This window comes from Pocillopora damicornis, chromosome 9, assembly GCF_964200805.1.
Source record: "Pocillopora damicornis chromosome 9, jaPocDami1.2, whole genome shotgun sequence".
NCBI lineage: Eukaryota > Metazoa > Cnidaria > Anthozoa > Scleractinia > Pocilloporidae > Pocillopora > Pocillopora damicornis.
Genome location: NC_142678.1, coordinates 7,709,717 through 7,723,599, shown reverse-complemented (window position 1 = coordinate 7,723,599; position 13,883 = coordinate 7,709,717). Strand labels below are relative to the sequence as shown.

At 37.5% G+C, this 13,883-nt stretch overlaps 3 protein-coding genes across 3 annotated transcripts; all 3 read right to left on the bottom strand.

Moving 5' to 3' along the window:
* Positions 1–3,238: 3,238 nt before the first annotated feature.
* Positions 3,239–4,509, bottom strand: LOC113683280 (oncoprotein-induced transcript 3 protein-like). The gene is made up of 2 exons (XM_027200505.2): positions 4,120–4,509; positions 3,239–3,401 (listed from the first exon to the last, which is right to left on the bottom strand). Exons 1-2 carry the CDS (start codon positions 4,364–4,366, stop codon positions 3,298–3,300), a joined length of 351 nt encoding a protein of 116 aa, XP_027056306.2. The 5' UTR covers positions 4,367–4,509; the 3' UTR covers positions 3,239–3,297.
* Positions 4,510–5,308: 799 nt separating this feature from the next.
* Positions 5,309–7,650, bottom strand: LOC113683275 (ZP domain-containing protein-like). The gene is made up of 3 exons (XM_027200499.2): positions 7,452–7,650; positions 5,690–6,095; positions 5,309–5,492 (listed from the first exon to the last, which is right to left on the bottom strand). The coding sequence occupies exons 1-3, from the start codon at positions 7,648–7,650 to the stop codon at positions 5,309–5,311; spliced, it is 789 nt and encodes a 262-aa protein (XP_027056300.2).
* A 2,173-nt stretch (positions 7,651–9,823) lies between these two features.
* Positions 9,824–13,656, bottom strand: LOC113683273 (ZP domain-containing protein-like). The gene is made up of 7 exons (XM_027200496.2): positions 13,449–13,656; positions 13,052–13,174; positions 12,586–12,711; positions 11,608–12,013; positions 10,820–10,999; positions 10,421–10,722; positions 9,824–9,949 (listed from the first exon to the last, which is right to left on the bottom strand). Exons 1-7 carry the CDS (start codon positions 13,600–13,602, stop codon positions 9,852–9,854), a joined length of 1,389 nt encoding a protein of 462 aa, XP_027056297.2. The 5' UTR covers positions 13,603–13,656; the 3' UTR covers positions 9,824–9,851.
* Positions 13,657–13,883: the final 227 nt, after the last annotated feature.

Genomic DNA, 13,883 nt, shown 5'->3' with positions numbered 1-13,883 from the left:
ATTTGTTTTTAAAAAAGTATACATATATCACTGAACGTTCATCTAAAAGTGACTCAAGTTTATCTAAAAGTGACACAAGTATTCCCTTGCGTAGTTAACCATAAAAAATTTTACATTTTACAATAAACTAAGGATTACCAAAAGTTTGTTCTTGTCTGTATTAACTCCCATTCCAGCGAAGTTTAAGTTTAAGTTTAAGTTTATCCTTCTATACCCGAAATGACTTCACCTGACCTGGGAAATAACGTGTCTTGTCTTTGCCCAACTCTGAGAGCGTGGAGCGGCAAAGACGCGAGATGCAAGTCTCGCGTCTCGCGGCTTCTCCATGCTCACAGGATACGCGTGACCTCACTATCTTTAAGAAAAATAAGAGACTGCTCGAAGTCTGTATTCCGTTCAACCATTTCATAAGAGTGACGCGAGTCTTCAATTGAGTGAGAAAGTCACAAACCCTTTCTTTACCTCACGAGCGTAACCACTGACCACTCACGAATTACAATAGGCTTCTCCTTTGACGCGGAAATTGAAATCGTATCGAATATACAAAGTTATAGTGAGTTCCTTTAGATTTCCCGAACTTGTATCGCGTTGGAAACAATTACAAGTACAGGAAGAAGTGGGAAGACACGTTATTTCCGGTGCGATACAAGAGATTCAATGGTTATCTCGATTATCTAAACACATTTATTTACTTGGTAAAGATTTGTTTTTAAATCTATGAACTGATGCTATTCCTATTTGGAACGAAATGTATTTGAAATAAAAAAAGAATACTAAGTAAAATAAAAGTTGTCTGCAACACGAAGCATGCCTTCGCATTAAGGCTGAGAATCCTAATGTTTATCATGATACTTTAATGCATATGTTCGAATGTTCCCAAAAATCTTCTTATAATCTGCCCGCAACCACCCTCACCCCGCCCCTCGCCACTGAACCGTACTGTTTTCACTCAGCAGCTGGTCAGCGGTCACGTCTGTGAGGTAAACAAACCGATCGATTCTGATCACCGTTCTTGTCGCTCGGAAAATCAAAATACCAGCGTGATATTGCCGCGAAGATGAAGCAGTTATGTTATTTGATTCGTACTTCACATTCGAGTCGAAGCTTGGGTGGCACAGGCTATTTCTTGCGTTGAAATCGACGAGGGGAATTCGAACACTAGTTGTAGCGTTTGAATTGTTGGAATAAATGGTCGCATGGGGATGGTAAGTTTAACGAACAATTTCAAATTGTGCCGCTTGAATTGAAAGTAAAGTTCATTTGAATTGCTTCCGTATGTATTTCTGACGGTTTTAAATCTACCTGCTTGATTTATATCGGTTACGCTTCATGTTTACAAGTCCCTCAAAATGGCGGCCAAACTTGGAGATTGCCGAAAATTAGGTAAGTTCACAGAGTTATAAAGTTCTCGTAAAGGTCGGGCCGCAAAGTTTTTTTCTATAGTTACCTTTTCTATGGCACCTACTTCCTAGCTATGTTAGTTGGATCAGTTAAGAACGCCTCACTTTCTCAAAAATTTACCTTGAATTCGATCAGTTTTGGCGTGTGTGATTTAGGCGAACCAATAAGGTGTCATTCAAGTCTTCCTGTTTCCTTGATTGACACGTGATGGTTACGAAAGTCGCCTCGATAGATAAGATAGAGTTAATATACATGGCTGTGGTATTTGTTTTTTGCTGAGTTCCGTAGTTTTTTGTAAATTGTCCTCCAAAGTTGTATGAAATTAAAGTCTTGAAAAGTGTCACGACAAGCCTTCGCTCGAGGGAAACTTAATTTCCGTAAAACTCTGAAAAATAAAGAGGTCCGATCAAACTGATTGTGGTTTTAGTATAGGTACATGAATGTCTTACAACACACGAGAAACGAGCGAAATCTGTGTCTCAAGCAAAATCGACCGGACCGTTCTTACAGAGACACTCTCTTAACTCCGGTGTATTAAGGGGGTTGTTTTCGAAAAAAACAATGGTGCTGCGTCATTGGGAGGGTATAAAAGGGTAATTAATTATATTCAACTGAGTTGATAACGTAAATTGGCAACCGTAGAGAGCCTTAAAGCTGACATTTCGAAACCCTTAGCCATTCGCTCTGACGAAGGGCAAACGCTCGAAATGTCAGCTTTAAAACTCTCTACGGTGTCCAATTTACGTTATCAACTCAGTTGATAATATTTAATTACACTAGTGTATTACCTCGTCACGTAGCGGCCTTTTTTAAGGTTAATTATGCAGTTTTATTCCTTTTCGCCCATGATGGCTAGAAGATCTTCAGCGAAACATATTGTTTCTGTATTAAGAAATGCTTTGTTTTTGCATCTTTTTAGGTGATTAAAAATTTACCTCAGTGCCTGAACTAATCTTCACAATAAAGGAACTAATGTGCTGGAATAATGTTTAAAGTACTTTTAACAACAGTGACAACGCAGGAAGATGCATGATTATTCTAGAAACGAGCTATCATTTGTTTCATTAGGTTTTCCTTCCCACCAAGGCTACTATTTTGTGAAAGGGATCTTAAAACAAGTGAAGGAAAGATAACAAAAAAATAATTGTCAGGAGAAAGCAATACGCAGAGTGTGAGCCGACTATTGTCAGAGATAAACAAATGATGCTTTCTTTTCTTTAACCCTCCATGAATTACGAAGACAGAATTTCTCTTTAGAATATCTATACAATATCATGCATATATGTGATGAGATTAAGTATGGGTAACAACATGTTCGAGTGCAACATGGTGTTAGTAAGCACGAGTAAATTTTGAAAGACAACAAAATTGCACGGATCCTCAGGACGAGTGTAAGTTGTAGTCCTTGAAAAATTTACAAGCACTCGTTTAAACCAATTGCACGAGAACTCATGTCAATACTTAGTAACAATTTTCATGAAAAACGCATTGCAGTAAAGTCAAGACAGAAAAAGTTTTGACAGCGCGCGCGTGCTATCTATAATTTGCACTCGTGTTATAACTTTGCTTTCTTGTCACAACTTTGCACTTGTGTTACATGAAAAATGCACTCGTTTTCAGTCAATCGGGAGCGAGCAATTTTTTGCTTGTATTTTATTAAAAAATATCAGTTAGGGGATTTATTTATTACTCGATCCAACACCAAATTCTCTAAACTAGCGTCATAAAAATTTGTATGACAGAGGATTAATGTGGGAAGATATCGTAGAGAAATTCTCTCAAATGTACGGCTCAAAGTTTTGCATTTCTATGTACTACCGTAATACAAATCACAAAGGTTTTAAGAAACATTTTATTGATTTTTATCAAGTTTAGCAAGAATTACGCTGCCAGTCGTCAATTCTGGTGTGGTCTGCTTCTCAAAGCCACAAAAACGACACCGAACACAGTAAAAGCTGTCGCAGCGGCCATTGTAGCCACAATCGGCATATTGACTTCAACTGAAATGAAATAGAAATGATGATAGTTTAAAGCTTCTTAACCTCTGTTACAATGGAGACACATAATAGTCTACACATCTTAAAAAGCCTAAGTATATTCTTTTTATCAACAAAAACTTCGTCTTCTGCAGTGCGCGACAGTCTCTTTCATCCTTAATTATCCCTGTTTAATCGACTGAACCGTAGTTGTGTTTGTAAGCCCGAAAAAACGGTTAATTTCTATATAATATTCACACTATTCTAATTTGATGGGAAAATTAAAATTAATCATTCAACTTACTGTTCTTATCAGCTTTTTCTAATTTATGTTCTCTTGGGCGTTAAAGAATTTTTCTTTCAGAAATCAATAACTTGTACGCAATAACCAATTGTAATCAATAACTTGTAACGCGGATATTAACGAGATTTTTTTTTTCGATTTTTCATGTGTACACCGAAATAAAGAAGAACGCAATTTATTTATTCGTAATGAAAGCGAGATCCTTGTCTCATAACATGGTGATATGTGACAACTGATCGAGGAAAAAAATGATTTATGGCTTTAATCACCACTAATTAATCTATGAACAAGTCAAAATATATCCTTCCTCTAAATGGGAACTAGCACGTTCATCTTACATCACAAGTTCGTATCTTTATCCAGGTTTTCACCTGTAAACTTAAATCGTTTTGAAGTCAAGATGAGCGAAGGGTTTTTACTCGTTTAACTTCTACTCACCCTCAATCTCCGGCGGGTTTTGCGCCGTCTCGTCATTCGATGGTTCAAATTCTTCCGAAGAGTCATCGATCGTTAGTGGTCCTTGAACTAACGAATAGACTCGTTTTTCTTCGATCCCGCGTCGCTCTCGCCGCGGACTCGGCACGCAACCTCGGGCGCATCTTGACTGAGAATCTGATGCGTCGCAGATCACCACATGGCAGTGAATAAACACGAAGGGATGCTTAACAAATTGGAAGGCTTCCATGCTGAAGCGAGAATAACCTGTGGGAGCGAGATGAAATTGAACGGTATCATCAACGGCGCAACTGCAGAGAGAGGAAATAAAAAAAAAAATAAATGTTTTTTACCACACACAAGGTCACAGAGATAAATTTTATCTCGTTTGACTCTTCTCAGCCTTGCACAGGACTTTTTCTTAGCTAACGAGAACTAACGAATAAAGGGGTAAGTTTCTAAAGAAACTGTGGTGCTGCGTCGGTGGGAGAGCAGGTAATTTAATGTTAAAAACTGAGTTAAAACATAACTTGGCCACCGTAAAGATTTGAAAGGCTGAAGTTTCGAGCGTCAGCCCTTCTTCAGAGCTCTAACGAAGGGCTAGTATCAAACACGAGCATTTCCCGTTCCTTCACTGCACGAGCCCGTAGGGCGAGTGCAAATCGTAGTCTTTGAAAAATTAACATGTTCCTATTAGCTCCAAATTTCACGAGAAACAATGTTATTACTTATCTATAATTTAAGTGAAAAAGAGCAGCACAGATAGTCAAGACAGACAAAATTTTAACAGCGCGCGCTACATGGAAAAATGGACTCGTTTTCAGCCGATCAGAAGCGCGTTATTTTTCATTTACATCATTAATATATCCATAAATGTTATTAATAAGGAGTTAAATAAAGTTTGTTGATGCTTTTGAACGTATCGAGCTCCATTTGTCTACCTGGAGTTCTGACCGGCTCCTTTGTTTCTCTGTTTGATGGGCTGTCGCTACTTTTCTGGTTTAATTTCTGGGCTGAATAAATAGCAAAGTAGCCTCTCTCTTCACGACAATAAATTGTTGTTACCAAGAGAAGAACAAAAAACAAATCAACTAAAATGCACTCTGTCTCAATTGACTTTTCTTTGTAATCTCATCATTTTTCCATACGATAAAGTAATGGTTTTTTTGAGAGAAGTGAAGAAATTAATCACTTACCCGTTAGTTAAAATTTGGAGTCCTACAGCGTGCTTTTCGTCAGGAGTGGGCGTGGCGACACAATTTTCAAACATGATTGACAGCCGCTTATCTTTGCTATCTACTTTCCCTTGTAAGTACATTTGCTGGCGAAGTTTGTAAGGTATTGGAAAATCTTTAGGACCGTATGGCTTGATGTATCTAAAAGAGATTGGTGAAATTATTTTAAGAAAAAAACTTTGAATATTTGTGATTTTTCAAGGGTTAAAATTTATTTAGCCCTTGTTCCATATTCACTTTAGATCGATAAAAAGCTTTAGCCACCCGAGATGAGATAATATAAGTGATCGATCATCAAACCACTACAAACCTACACTGATACGCTTATTCTTTCGTACCTTTTACTATGGTAAAATTCCAAAAGCACCGTAAAATTTCCTTTCCCTTTTTCCAAGAAGACTAGTTTTCTGCTCTTTGGTTTGAAACCAACGGCTGCAGCGATTTCACTGTTGGAATAGTAACAGCTAAAGGGGATCTCGATCTCTCTGATGCTTGTGATAATATCTGAGTTTTTCAGGGGAATCTCTAGGACCGTATTACTGTAAACAATGGCAGATTTGGATGATCTGCGAGAACTCTTGCATCCAGTCAGTGGCGTTTGGAGGCTGAAGTACATGGGAGTTTCTGTCGCCTTACAGCTCGGATCCAGGAGGCGAAGATGTTCCTTGTCCACTCCTTTGAGTATGGGCTTAGGGATAGTGATGGACATGTCATTTTGACGACAATACACAGTGATTTCTTGAGCTAGAAAAATAATAAATTTTGAAAATTGTAAACAATAATTTTCCAAATTACGGTAAATGTAAGAAATTCTAGAACTGTGAACTGCGGTTGAGGAAACGAATATGTAAGCGATCCTCGCAGTTATGAACATTACCTGAGTAGAAGTGAAAACAAGGCCTGAAAAAAAAAATGCAGGTACAGTGCTCTACCAACCGAGCTAACAAGTCAACTGGAAGCTGGTTATTATTTTGTTTCCAAATAAACCCTCGAAGTGGTAAATGAATGGCTGTAAATATATGAAACTTATTTAAGTGAACTTCGGTTGAAGAAACAAATATGTAAGGGATCCTCGCAGTTATGAACACTATTGAAGTAGTGGAGGCCGGATTTTTTTCGGGCCTTATTTTCACTAGTACTCAAGCATCGAGTAGTGTTCATAACTGCGAGGATCGCTTAGATATTCGTTTCATAATTTTTCAATCGATTGCTGCAAGCAAGCTTGCTCTATACTGGTAGTGCGTACTTTATACTTCGCAATCATCTTAACCGATCAGAGGCAAAGTTAATACCATTCACGACCTGGTCGCTTGCAGTTTACCACGCTTCAGATAATTCAGTTTTTTGTCAATTTCAATCGAGTTTCGAGAATAATCCGGGATTCCTTTGGCTTTGCTTTACTTCGCTCTGTGATTGGTCCACTCTCTCAACCAATAAGATTCAAAAGTGAAACAAATCACGACTTGCTCCATGCGTTTTCCCGCGCTGTCTGCAGTTTTACGATACTCAATCGAAATGCACGTAATTAAGAATATCCTTCTAAGAAAGTGCAAGAAGTCAAACAACCGAAGTTTTTATTTACAATCTGATCATCAACCACAAATCTTCAGAACTATCGCTATCAAGTTCCTATCTCTTTTTCGAAAGGGGTTTAGTGACACTATTGGCACCGAGGACATTAATTATATAAATCAACCTTAGCCTCTCAAATCGTAGGGAACAAGTTGAAATCCCAGGTCATTTAAATTGTTCCAACAAGCGCTCAAGACAAAAATAAGACAATATGACGATCATTCCTTCGTTTTTTTGTAGCCGCATTGATCATTTTATGTAGCTGAGCCTGAAATCTAAAGCTAGTACACATGAGCAATAAAAGTTAACGATTGAATAATTTAACTTGATATTGAACGTAATTTATATCACGAGGAAAGCTATTCTATTTTGTTTTGTTGTTGTTGTAAGATATGATGGGACAAACGATCAGTTGGTTACGAAAATCGAAATGATTAAGAAATAATGGAACTAAGAGTGGTGCTGACTCCTGGAAGTTTGCCCAAGAGATAAAGAAAGTGACTGGATTCAAAAGAATAGTGCTCTTACCATCAGATGAGTCCTCCAGGAACATTTCATGAGGTAAACGGTTATCAATTTTTCCAGGGAAATAATCATCTTCAGGTTCTTGCAGTTGCTTAAGCAGGTCAGCAGTATCAATCTGATCTTTTTCTGTTTGTAGGAGACCTTTGCCATTCACGAAGAGAGCGTTGCAAAGCATCAAAACAGTTGCGAAATTGAACGTCATGGTCCTCTCTAAAGACGATAAATTTTCAGATTTCTCGTCTCTTTTGAGGGGGTTTGACTCTTTGTTTAATCATTGCGAGGACATCTTATTTTTTTCTACAAAGCACAGAAGGGCATCTTCTCGCGACTTTTTATTGTCCAGAAAGGTGTGTTTCATCCAACAGAAAAGGTTTCTTCGCTTTGAAATGACCGAAAACTGCGAAAAATGCTCTTTCTCACAGTTGTCTGCATGCGCAATTTCCAGGTGAAACAAAACTATGAGTTCACAGCGATGGAGAAATAAAAGAATGATGTAATTCCCTCTCGAGTAATGAATAGCATGGAAAAGCTAGTAACACAAGGTGATATTGAAAGTGGCGTAAATTTGACGGTCGACATCCACTGAAATCATTCATGTATCAAAACTTCTTTATTCGTCCTTAATTTTCCAGCAGTTAATTTTCTTATCAAACTAAAGAGATGAAATTATAAAAGAATACAACGCAATTAGCTATGTGATTTTTTATTCTTTTCCATTAGGAAATTGTTTGTTAAAAAAAGTCTGCACAAAATTTTTGCTTGCGTTTGCTGTTTTTTCAGTTCTTAGTTTCGATCAAAATTGTCTACTGTGTAGTTAGAAAAAAGAGAAAAATATGCAATAAATAAATCAAATTCTTTCGGCTTATATCTATTAAAACATTTTTTCGGAATTTGCATTTATGTGGCCGGTAACCCACATACAAGTTTGAGTGAGCGCAACAAAACTCTGTGAAGAGCAGTTGAACTTTGGTGCTGTTAGTTACCAAACAACACTAAGCCCCTCGCAACACTCATATCTCCCGCCATAACACTTTTCGAGTGCTTTTTCTAAGGTGTTACAAAGCCTTAAGACTGGTTATAGAGTTGTCGAATACCACCCGCTAAAGAACTGAGAAAAAAAAATTAAGAAGAATAATTTAGACCTAACCTGGTTACAGAGAGGTTTGCCTTAATTACTGCACCTTGGTAGTTTATTTTCGCCCAGTCCTCCTACTCCAGCGGTTTGCCTACGCCAGTTTTATATTAAATGATATAAATTACACAAATGTCCGGCATTGGAAAATAAAGATTTGTATTAGATAATATTGAAAAATTTTATCAAAAATATTTTGAAAGAGAAATAATGGGAAAATGACTGGATGAACGAAGTGTAAATCTATTTGTGCGAAATAACGTCTTTTTTGCTCAAATTTGTGTTTTTCTTAGGCTGAAAGATACGCTTTTCTGGCTCTCTGGTCACGAGTAAATCTATTCTTGTTAAAAGCCCAATTTCCATGTCAGCACTTGTCCTTAAAACACAGTAGACAAATCAAGAGAGCTTTTGACGTATGATAAACTATGGTGATTACGAAATTTGCACATCGTAGTAGCGAGACTGTAAAGTAAAGAATGAAACCCTGCACTTGCTTAGCAGGTACAAGGTAAAGAGCGGTCCTTTTTAGCCAAGGCTGTATTATTCCCACGCTTTACCAAGAATTGAATCGTTTTGAGAAAATTCCCCTTTAACTGCCAAAATGCAAACCCTGTCATGACGAGCAAATATTACGTCCACCTAAATTGACTTCTGATCAATAGGCGAGAGCGGTTTAAATTAATGTATACCAAATTTTTGTTACCATCTATTGTAAATTCCAGAATGGAGCTTTAGCTAAGCAAACTGTTTATAAGGGGAAAAGAATATTTTCGCAATTTTCTCTTATTCAGGTACGTTCAGCGGCAAACACTTTTATCAGGTTGTCCTATCATTCTGCGTGTGCTATCACAGCGAGGTTTACCCCGGCAAGTTGATAAGACTGTCAGGGTACGAAAGAGGCAAGAGTTTCAACTTTCTTTAACTATGCAGGTCTACAGGACCAGTTCAACTTCAGTGAGAAAAAAATGTTCTCTTTCTATTGGACCTACGGAGTTTTCATAATCTGGAATTTGTAAACAAAGAGTTGAACATTTATTATTTGAGATAAAAAGAGCGTTCCTGTGGTTTAATAGTTTACTAAAGCGTGCTTCAGTAGATTTAAATGTTAGGATTGGTTTGCAAGTGCGACGCAAAAATATATATTATCGCCCACAGCAAAGAAGTTTGAAGACGAAAAACACCATGGAATAGTTCAACAACAGTTTTTTATTCGGTAAACTGAAGCTTTTACAGGAATTTTCCATTTCTTTTTTGCACTGAAATTGACAGAGTTATTTTAACATTCTTCTCCTTGCTGTGAACGCTAAACCGAGCACAGTGAGAGCTGTAAAGGCGGCCAGAGCAGTAAGGATTGGGATGTATATATCCGCTGAAAAGTCAAAAGAAATTTCACAGTTGTTACCTAAAATTTGACGCACAAAAAACAAAACAAAATAAAACTAAAGCTAAATTGGAGTTGTCATAAAATAAAAGAAAGAAGGTGATCCCACAAAGTAAAACAAATGATGTCGTTCATTTAAATGTCATCACAGTGATAAAAGAAAAATTATGAATCTTCATTTTAATCATTTATTGAGCTAATTGAGTTGTTGTTATTGGTGTGATCATTACGAATCTTGAGCTGATATCTTGGGCTGGTTGTGAGCTCGAATCGAGCTTTTCTTTCATAAATTTAGATCAAAGTGATCATGAAACTTGCCCTGGATAGTACATATTACCCATTTTACAAAAAACTAGAAGCAAGAGGATTTAGTTTGATCTTAATTTCCATCTGTAAGAATGCTTGTACTATTGCCAAACATCAAATCAGTAAAGATAGTGGTGAGCTTACTCAAATTACCTTCTCTGGCAGGTTTATCATTAGTGTTCTTTTCATCTTCTTGTTCATAAGCATTCTGATAGTCTAGTGTTATTGGTCCTTGTGCCAGCGAATACACCTTTTGTTCTCCAAGCTCGCGTCTCACTCGGCCACCCGATTCACATCCTCGGGCACACCTCGACTTGAGGTCAGATGCGTTGCAGATAACCACGTGACAGTGTATAAAAACGAAGGGCTGCTTGACGAACTGAAAGGCTTCGAGGCTGAAACGAGATTTGCCTACTGGGGAGGGAAGCTGTTGGACTGTATCGTCGACAGCACAGCTGTAAGATGAAAAAAAAAGATAAAATATTAAAGTAACCAGGTGCACGTACCTTGGACCTATTTCCATAAAGAGAGATACTGATGTAACAGGCTTACCCATCAGAAATGATATCATGTTTTGTGGCATCATTCTCGTTAGCAGTGGGCGTGGCAAAACACTTTTTAAGCAAAATTGATAGCTTTTTATCCTTGCTGTCGACTCTTCCTTGTACGAACATACTTTGGCGGAGTTTCAAAGATATAGGAAAATCATCGGATTCGTACGCTGTGGTGAATCTGCAAAAAAAAAAGATAAATAAAATCATACATGTAGAAGCTTTTTTTGCTTAAACTCAATAACTTGTCTATAAATAGACGAATTCTATTTTGCATTATTATATTTTATAAGGAAAGCTTAAATACAGAAAAGATCCCTTGGGTCATTTTTCTTTGTCAATGTGCTGATCGAACAAATTGAAGTTTGGTCTTTTTATTGCCATGAACGAATTACGGTATTTAAAGATCTCTAGAACCTGGTATTAAAATCATCGTTTGCAATGATTTTCAGCATAGAACACAATCTAAGTGTTGCAAATTTTAAGAGCGATTAACGCGTGAACGCCGTACATTCAATAATCTGCATATTTCATTAAAAAAAATTGGACAAGAACCAATAGAAGAGGAATGAAAGCAGGTAAACGGAGTTGATAACTGCTCAAATGTCGATAACCTTTACTCCGCACACTAAGTGATCTTAGCCACCACCTCAAGAAATAAGCAGATGTTCAAACAAAACTACAGGGTTGCAGTTATTCTCCCGTAGTTGGAGTAGTTAAATCTCATTGGCTCCTCGTTATTAGTTACTTTAAGGGAGTTAAGAAACTCGAAAGGACCTTTAACATTACCCTTGACTGTGAAATATCTCCAAGACAACTGTAAATTTTCCCTTCCCTTTTTCCATGAAGACCAGTTTTCTGTTCTTTGGTTTTAATCCAACAGCCGTAGCCAATCTGCTGTTGGAATAATAGCAACTGAATGGGATCTCAATCTCTCTGACGCGTGTGATGAGATCAGATTTTTTCAGTGGAATCTCCAGGACCTTGTTACTGTACACAATGGCGGCCTTGGTGTGCCTTCTTTTAGTGCCACAGCCAGTCAGCGGCGTTTTGAGACCAAAATGCGTTTTAGTCTCTGTTGCTCCACACTTCGGGTCCAGGAGGCGTAGATGTTCCTTGTCCATTCCTTTGAGTATGGGCTTGGGGATACTAATGGACATGTCATTTTGACGACAATCCACAGTGACTCCTTGAGCTAGAAAAAGGATAAACTGTGTTAGTTGTAAACAATAATTTTTCAATCCATTGCGGCAAGCAAGCTTGGTTTATACTGGTTTTATTTCATTCTTTGCTACCATCTTAACCGATCAGAGGCAAAATTAATACCATTTGCGACCTGGTCCCTTGCAGTTTACCACGCTTCAGATAATTTACTTGTTTTTACTTTGCCTTCTTTAGTGATGGTGCGACATATGGTTTGGCAGACATTGGACGGTAACTCCTCGGGCTTTCAGAAATAAACGAGATGAATTTTTGTCATTATATGGACTTATGATAACTTCAAAGAGTTAGGAATAAATACAAAGGCACAAACCTTATTTTCTGTTAACTTTGATAGCAAGGGAATATCTTTTTCGAAACACATTTTCTGAAATAATTTCTTTTGAAAGAATTATTTTTTTCATTCCCATTGAGTTTGAGAAAGCCGAAAAATAGCTAAATCTATTTCAAATGAAATATAGTTTGTAGATATACTCGTCTTATCGTATTTCTATGCTTTGAATTGGATTTTTAAGTTCTTTCCGGGCTTTTCCGGCTGCAATTTACCTTCACAAGTATGTTTATCATCAGCTAATGACAGCTCTGCATCAGGACAAAGACATTCATAACTTCCATCTGTATTGCTGCAATCGTGTGAGCATCCGCCATTGTTGTTTGCACATTCGTCGACATCTGTAACGACAGTTCAACTGAAATGAATATTACGCGCGTTGTACGCAAACAGTGTCCAGATGTCGTTTGGTGACAATTTTTCGTTTTAACTTTATCTTGAAATCAGTTGGGGGATCTGGCGTAACAGAAAAACGATACGGGTCAACAAAACAGAGGAAAAACCACAAAAATACCCCATTTTATTCAAATATGTCTTATTTAAGAACTATACTTGACATTCATCTAAGGATCTTTCACGTAGCCTTCACATAAGGACACGATTATATGGTACTGACAACCACCTCATTCAAATGAATAGAAAATGTGAAAGATGATATTTATCTTCAAGCACCTTGCTTACCTTTATTGCAAGTTTTTCCGGTGGTGCCCGCCGGGCATTTACAAGTGAAATCATTCCCAGGGATCGGCAGACATTTTGCTCCTCTCTTGCAGGGATTGGGGATACACGGGATGATTGGGGGAACTAAAGAAAATTTTCAACCAACACGAGATACATAACTTAAACAGGCAATTTCAAATTTCTTCTTCTTATCTCTTACTTCATCAACAAAGTCTCCGTGCTATGTAACTTAGCCGCAAATACAAGAGGAAACTTTAAAATGCTTTACAACGGCTAAGCGAAAAAGACAGATGTGCGAAGTAGATTGATAAAAAAATAATAATAAAGAAATAAATGGTCTTGAAAAGCGAAGAATCGTGTCAGTCATTTTTTGTATCTTGTTAACAAGTATACTAACCACCAGACGATTCGTCTTCTATGAATGTTTTTCCATGAAGAAAATCACTGCTTTGTCCCATTTCAGTTGCCGTAGGACCATCGAGGGACTCCTCGTAACCATTAACAAGGTTGGTACAGCCGAAAACCAACGTTATTACCGCAACAACCCTCATGTTTCAAAACGCACAGCCTCAGAACTCGAATGGCTTCAAAAATAAAAATTTAAGCTCGACATCATGGCCATTTTATATACAGAGAAAACATTTTTTTCTCTCAACTTTTCATTGGTTCATAGGGATATCGTCATCAAAAGAGCCGAGCACGTCTGTTTGTTTTTTGTTTTTTTTTTAGTAAACTAACAGGTTGTCAAAGGAATAAAGTCGTCAAACTGTACATCGGCCGCTTGAAAAGTTTTCCCCATAGGACGTTATTGTCCTAGTTGTTAGTGAAATGA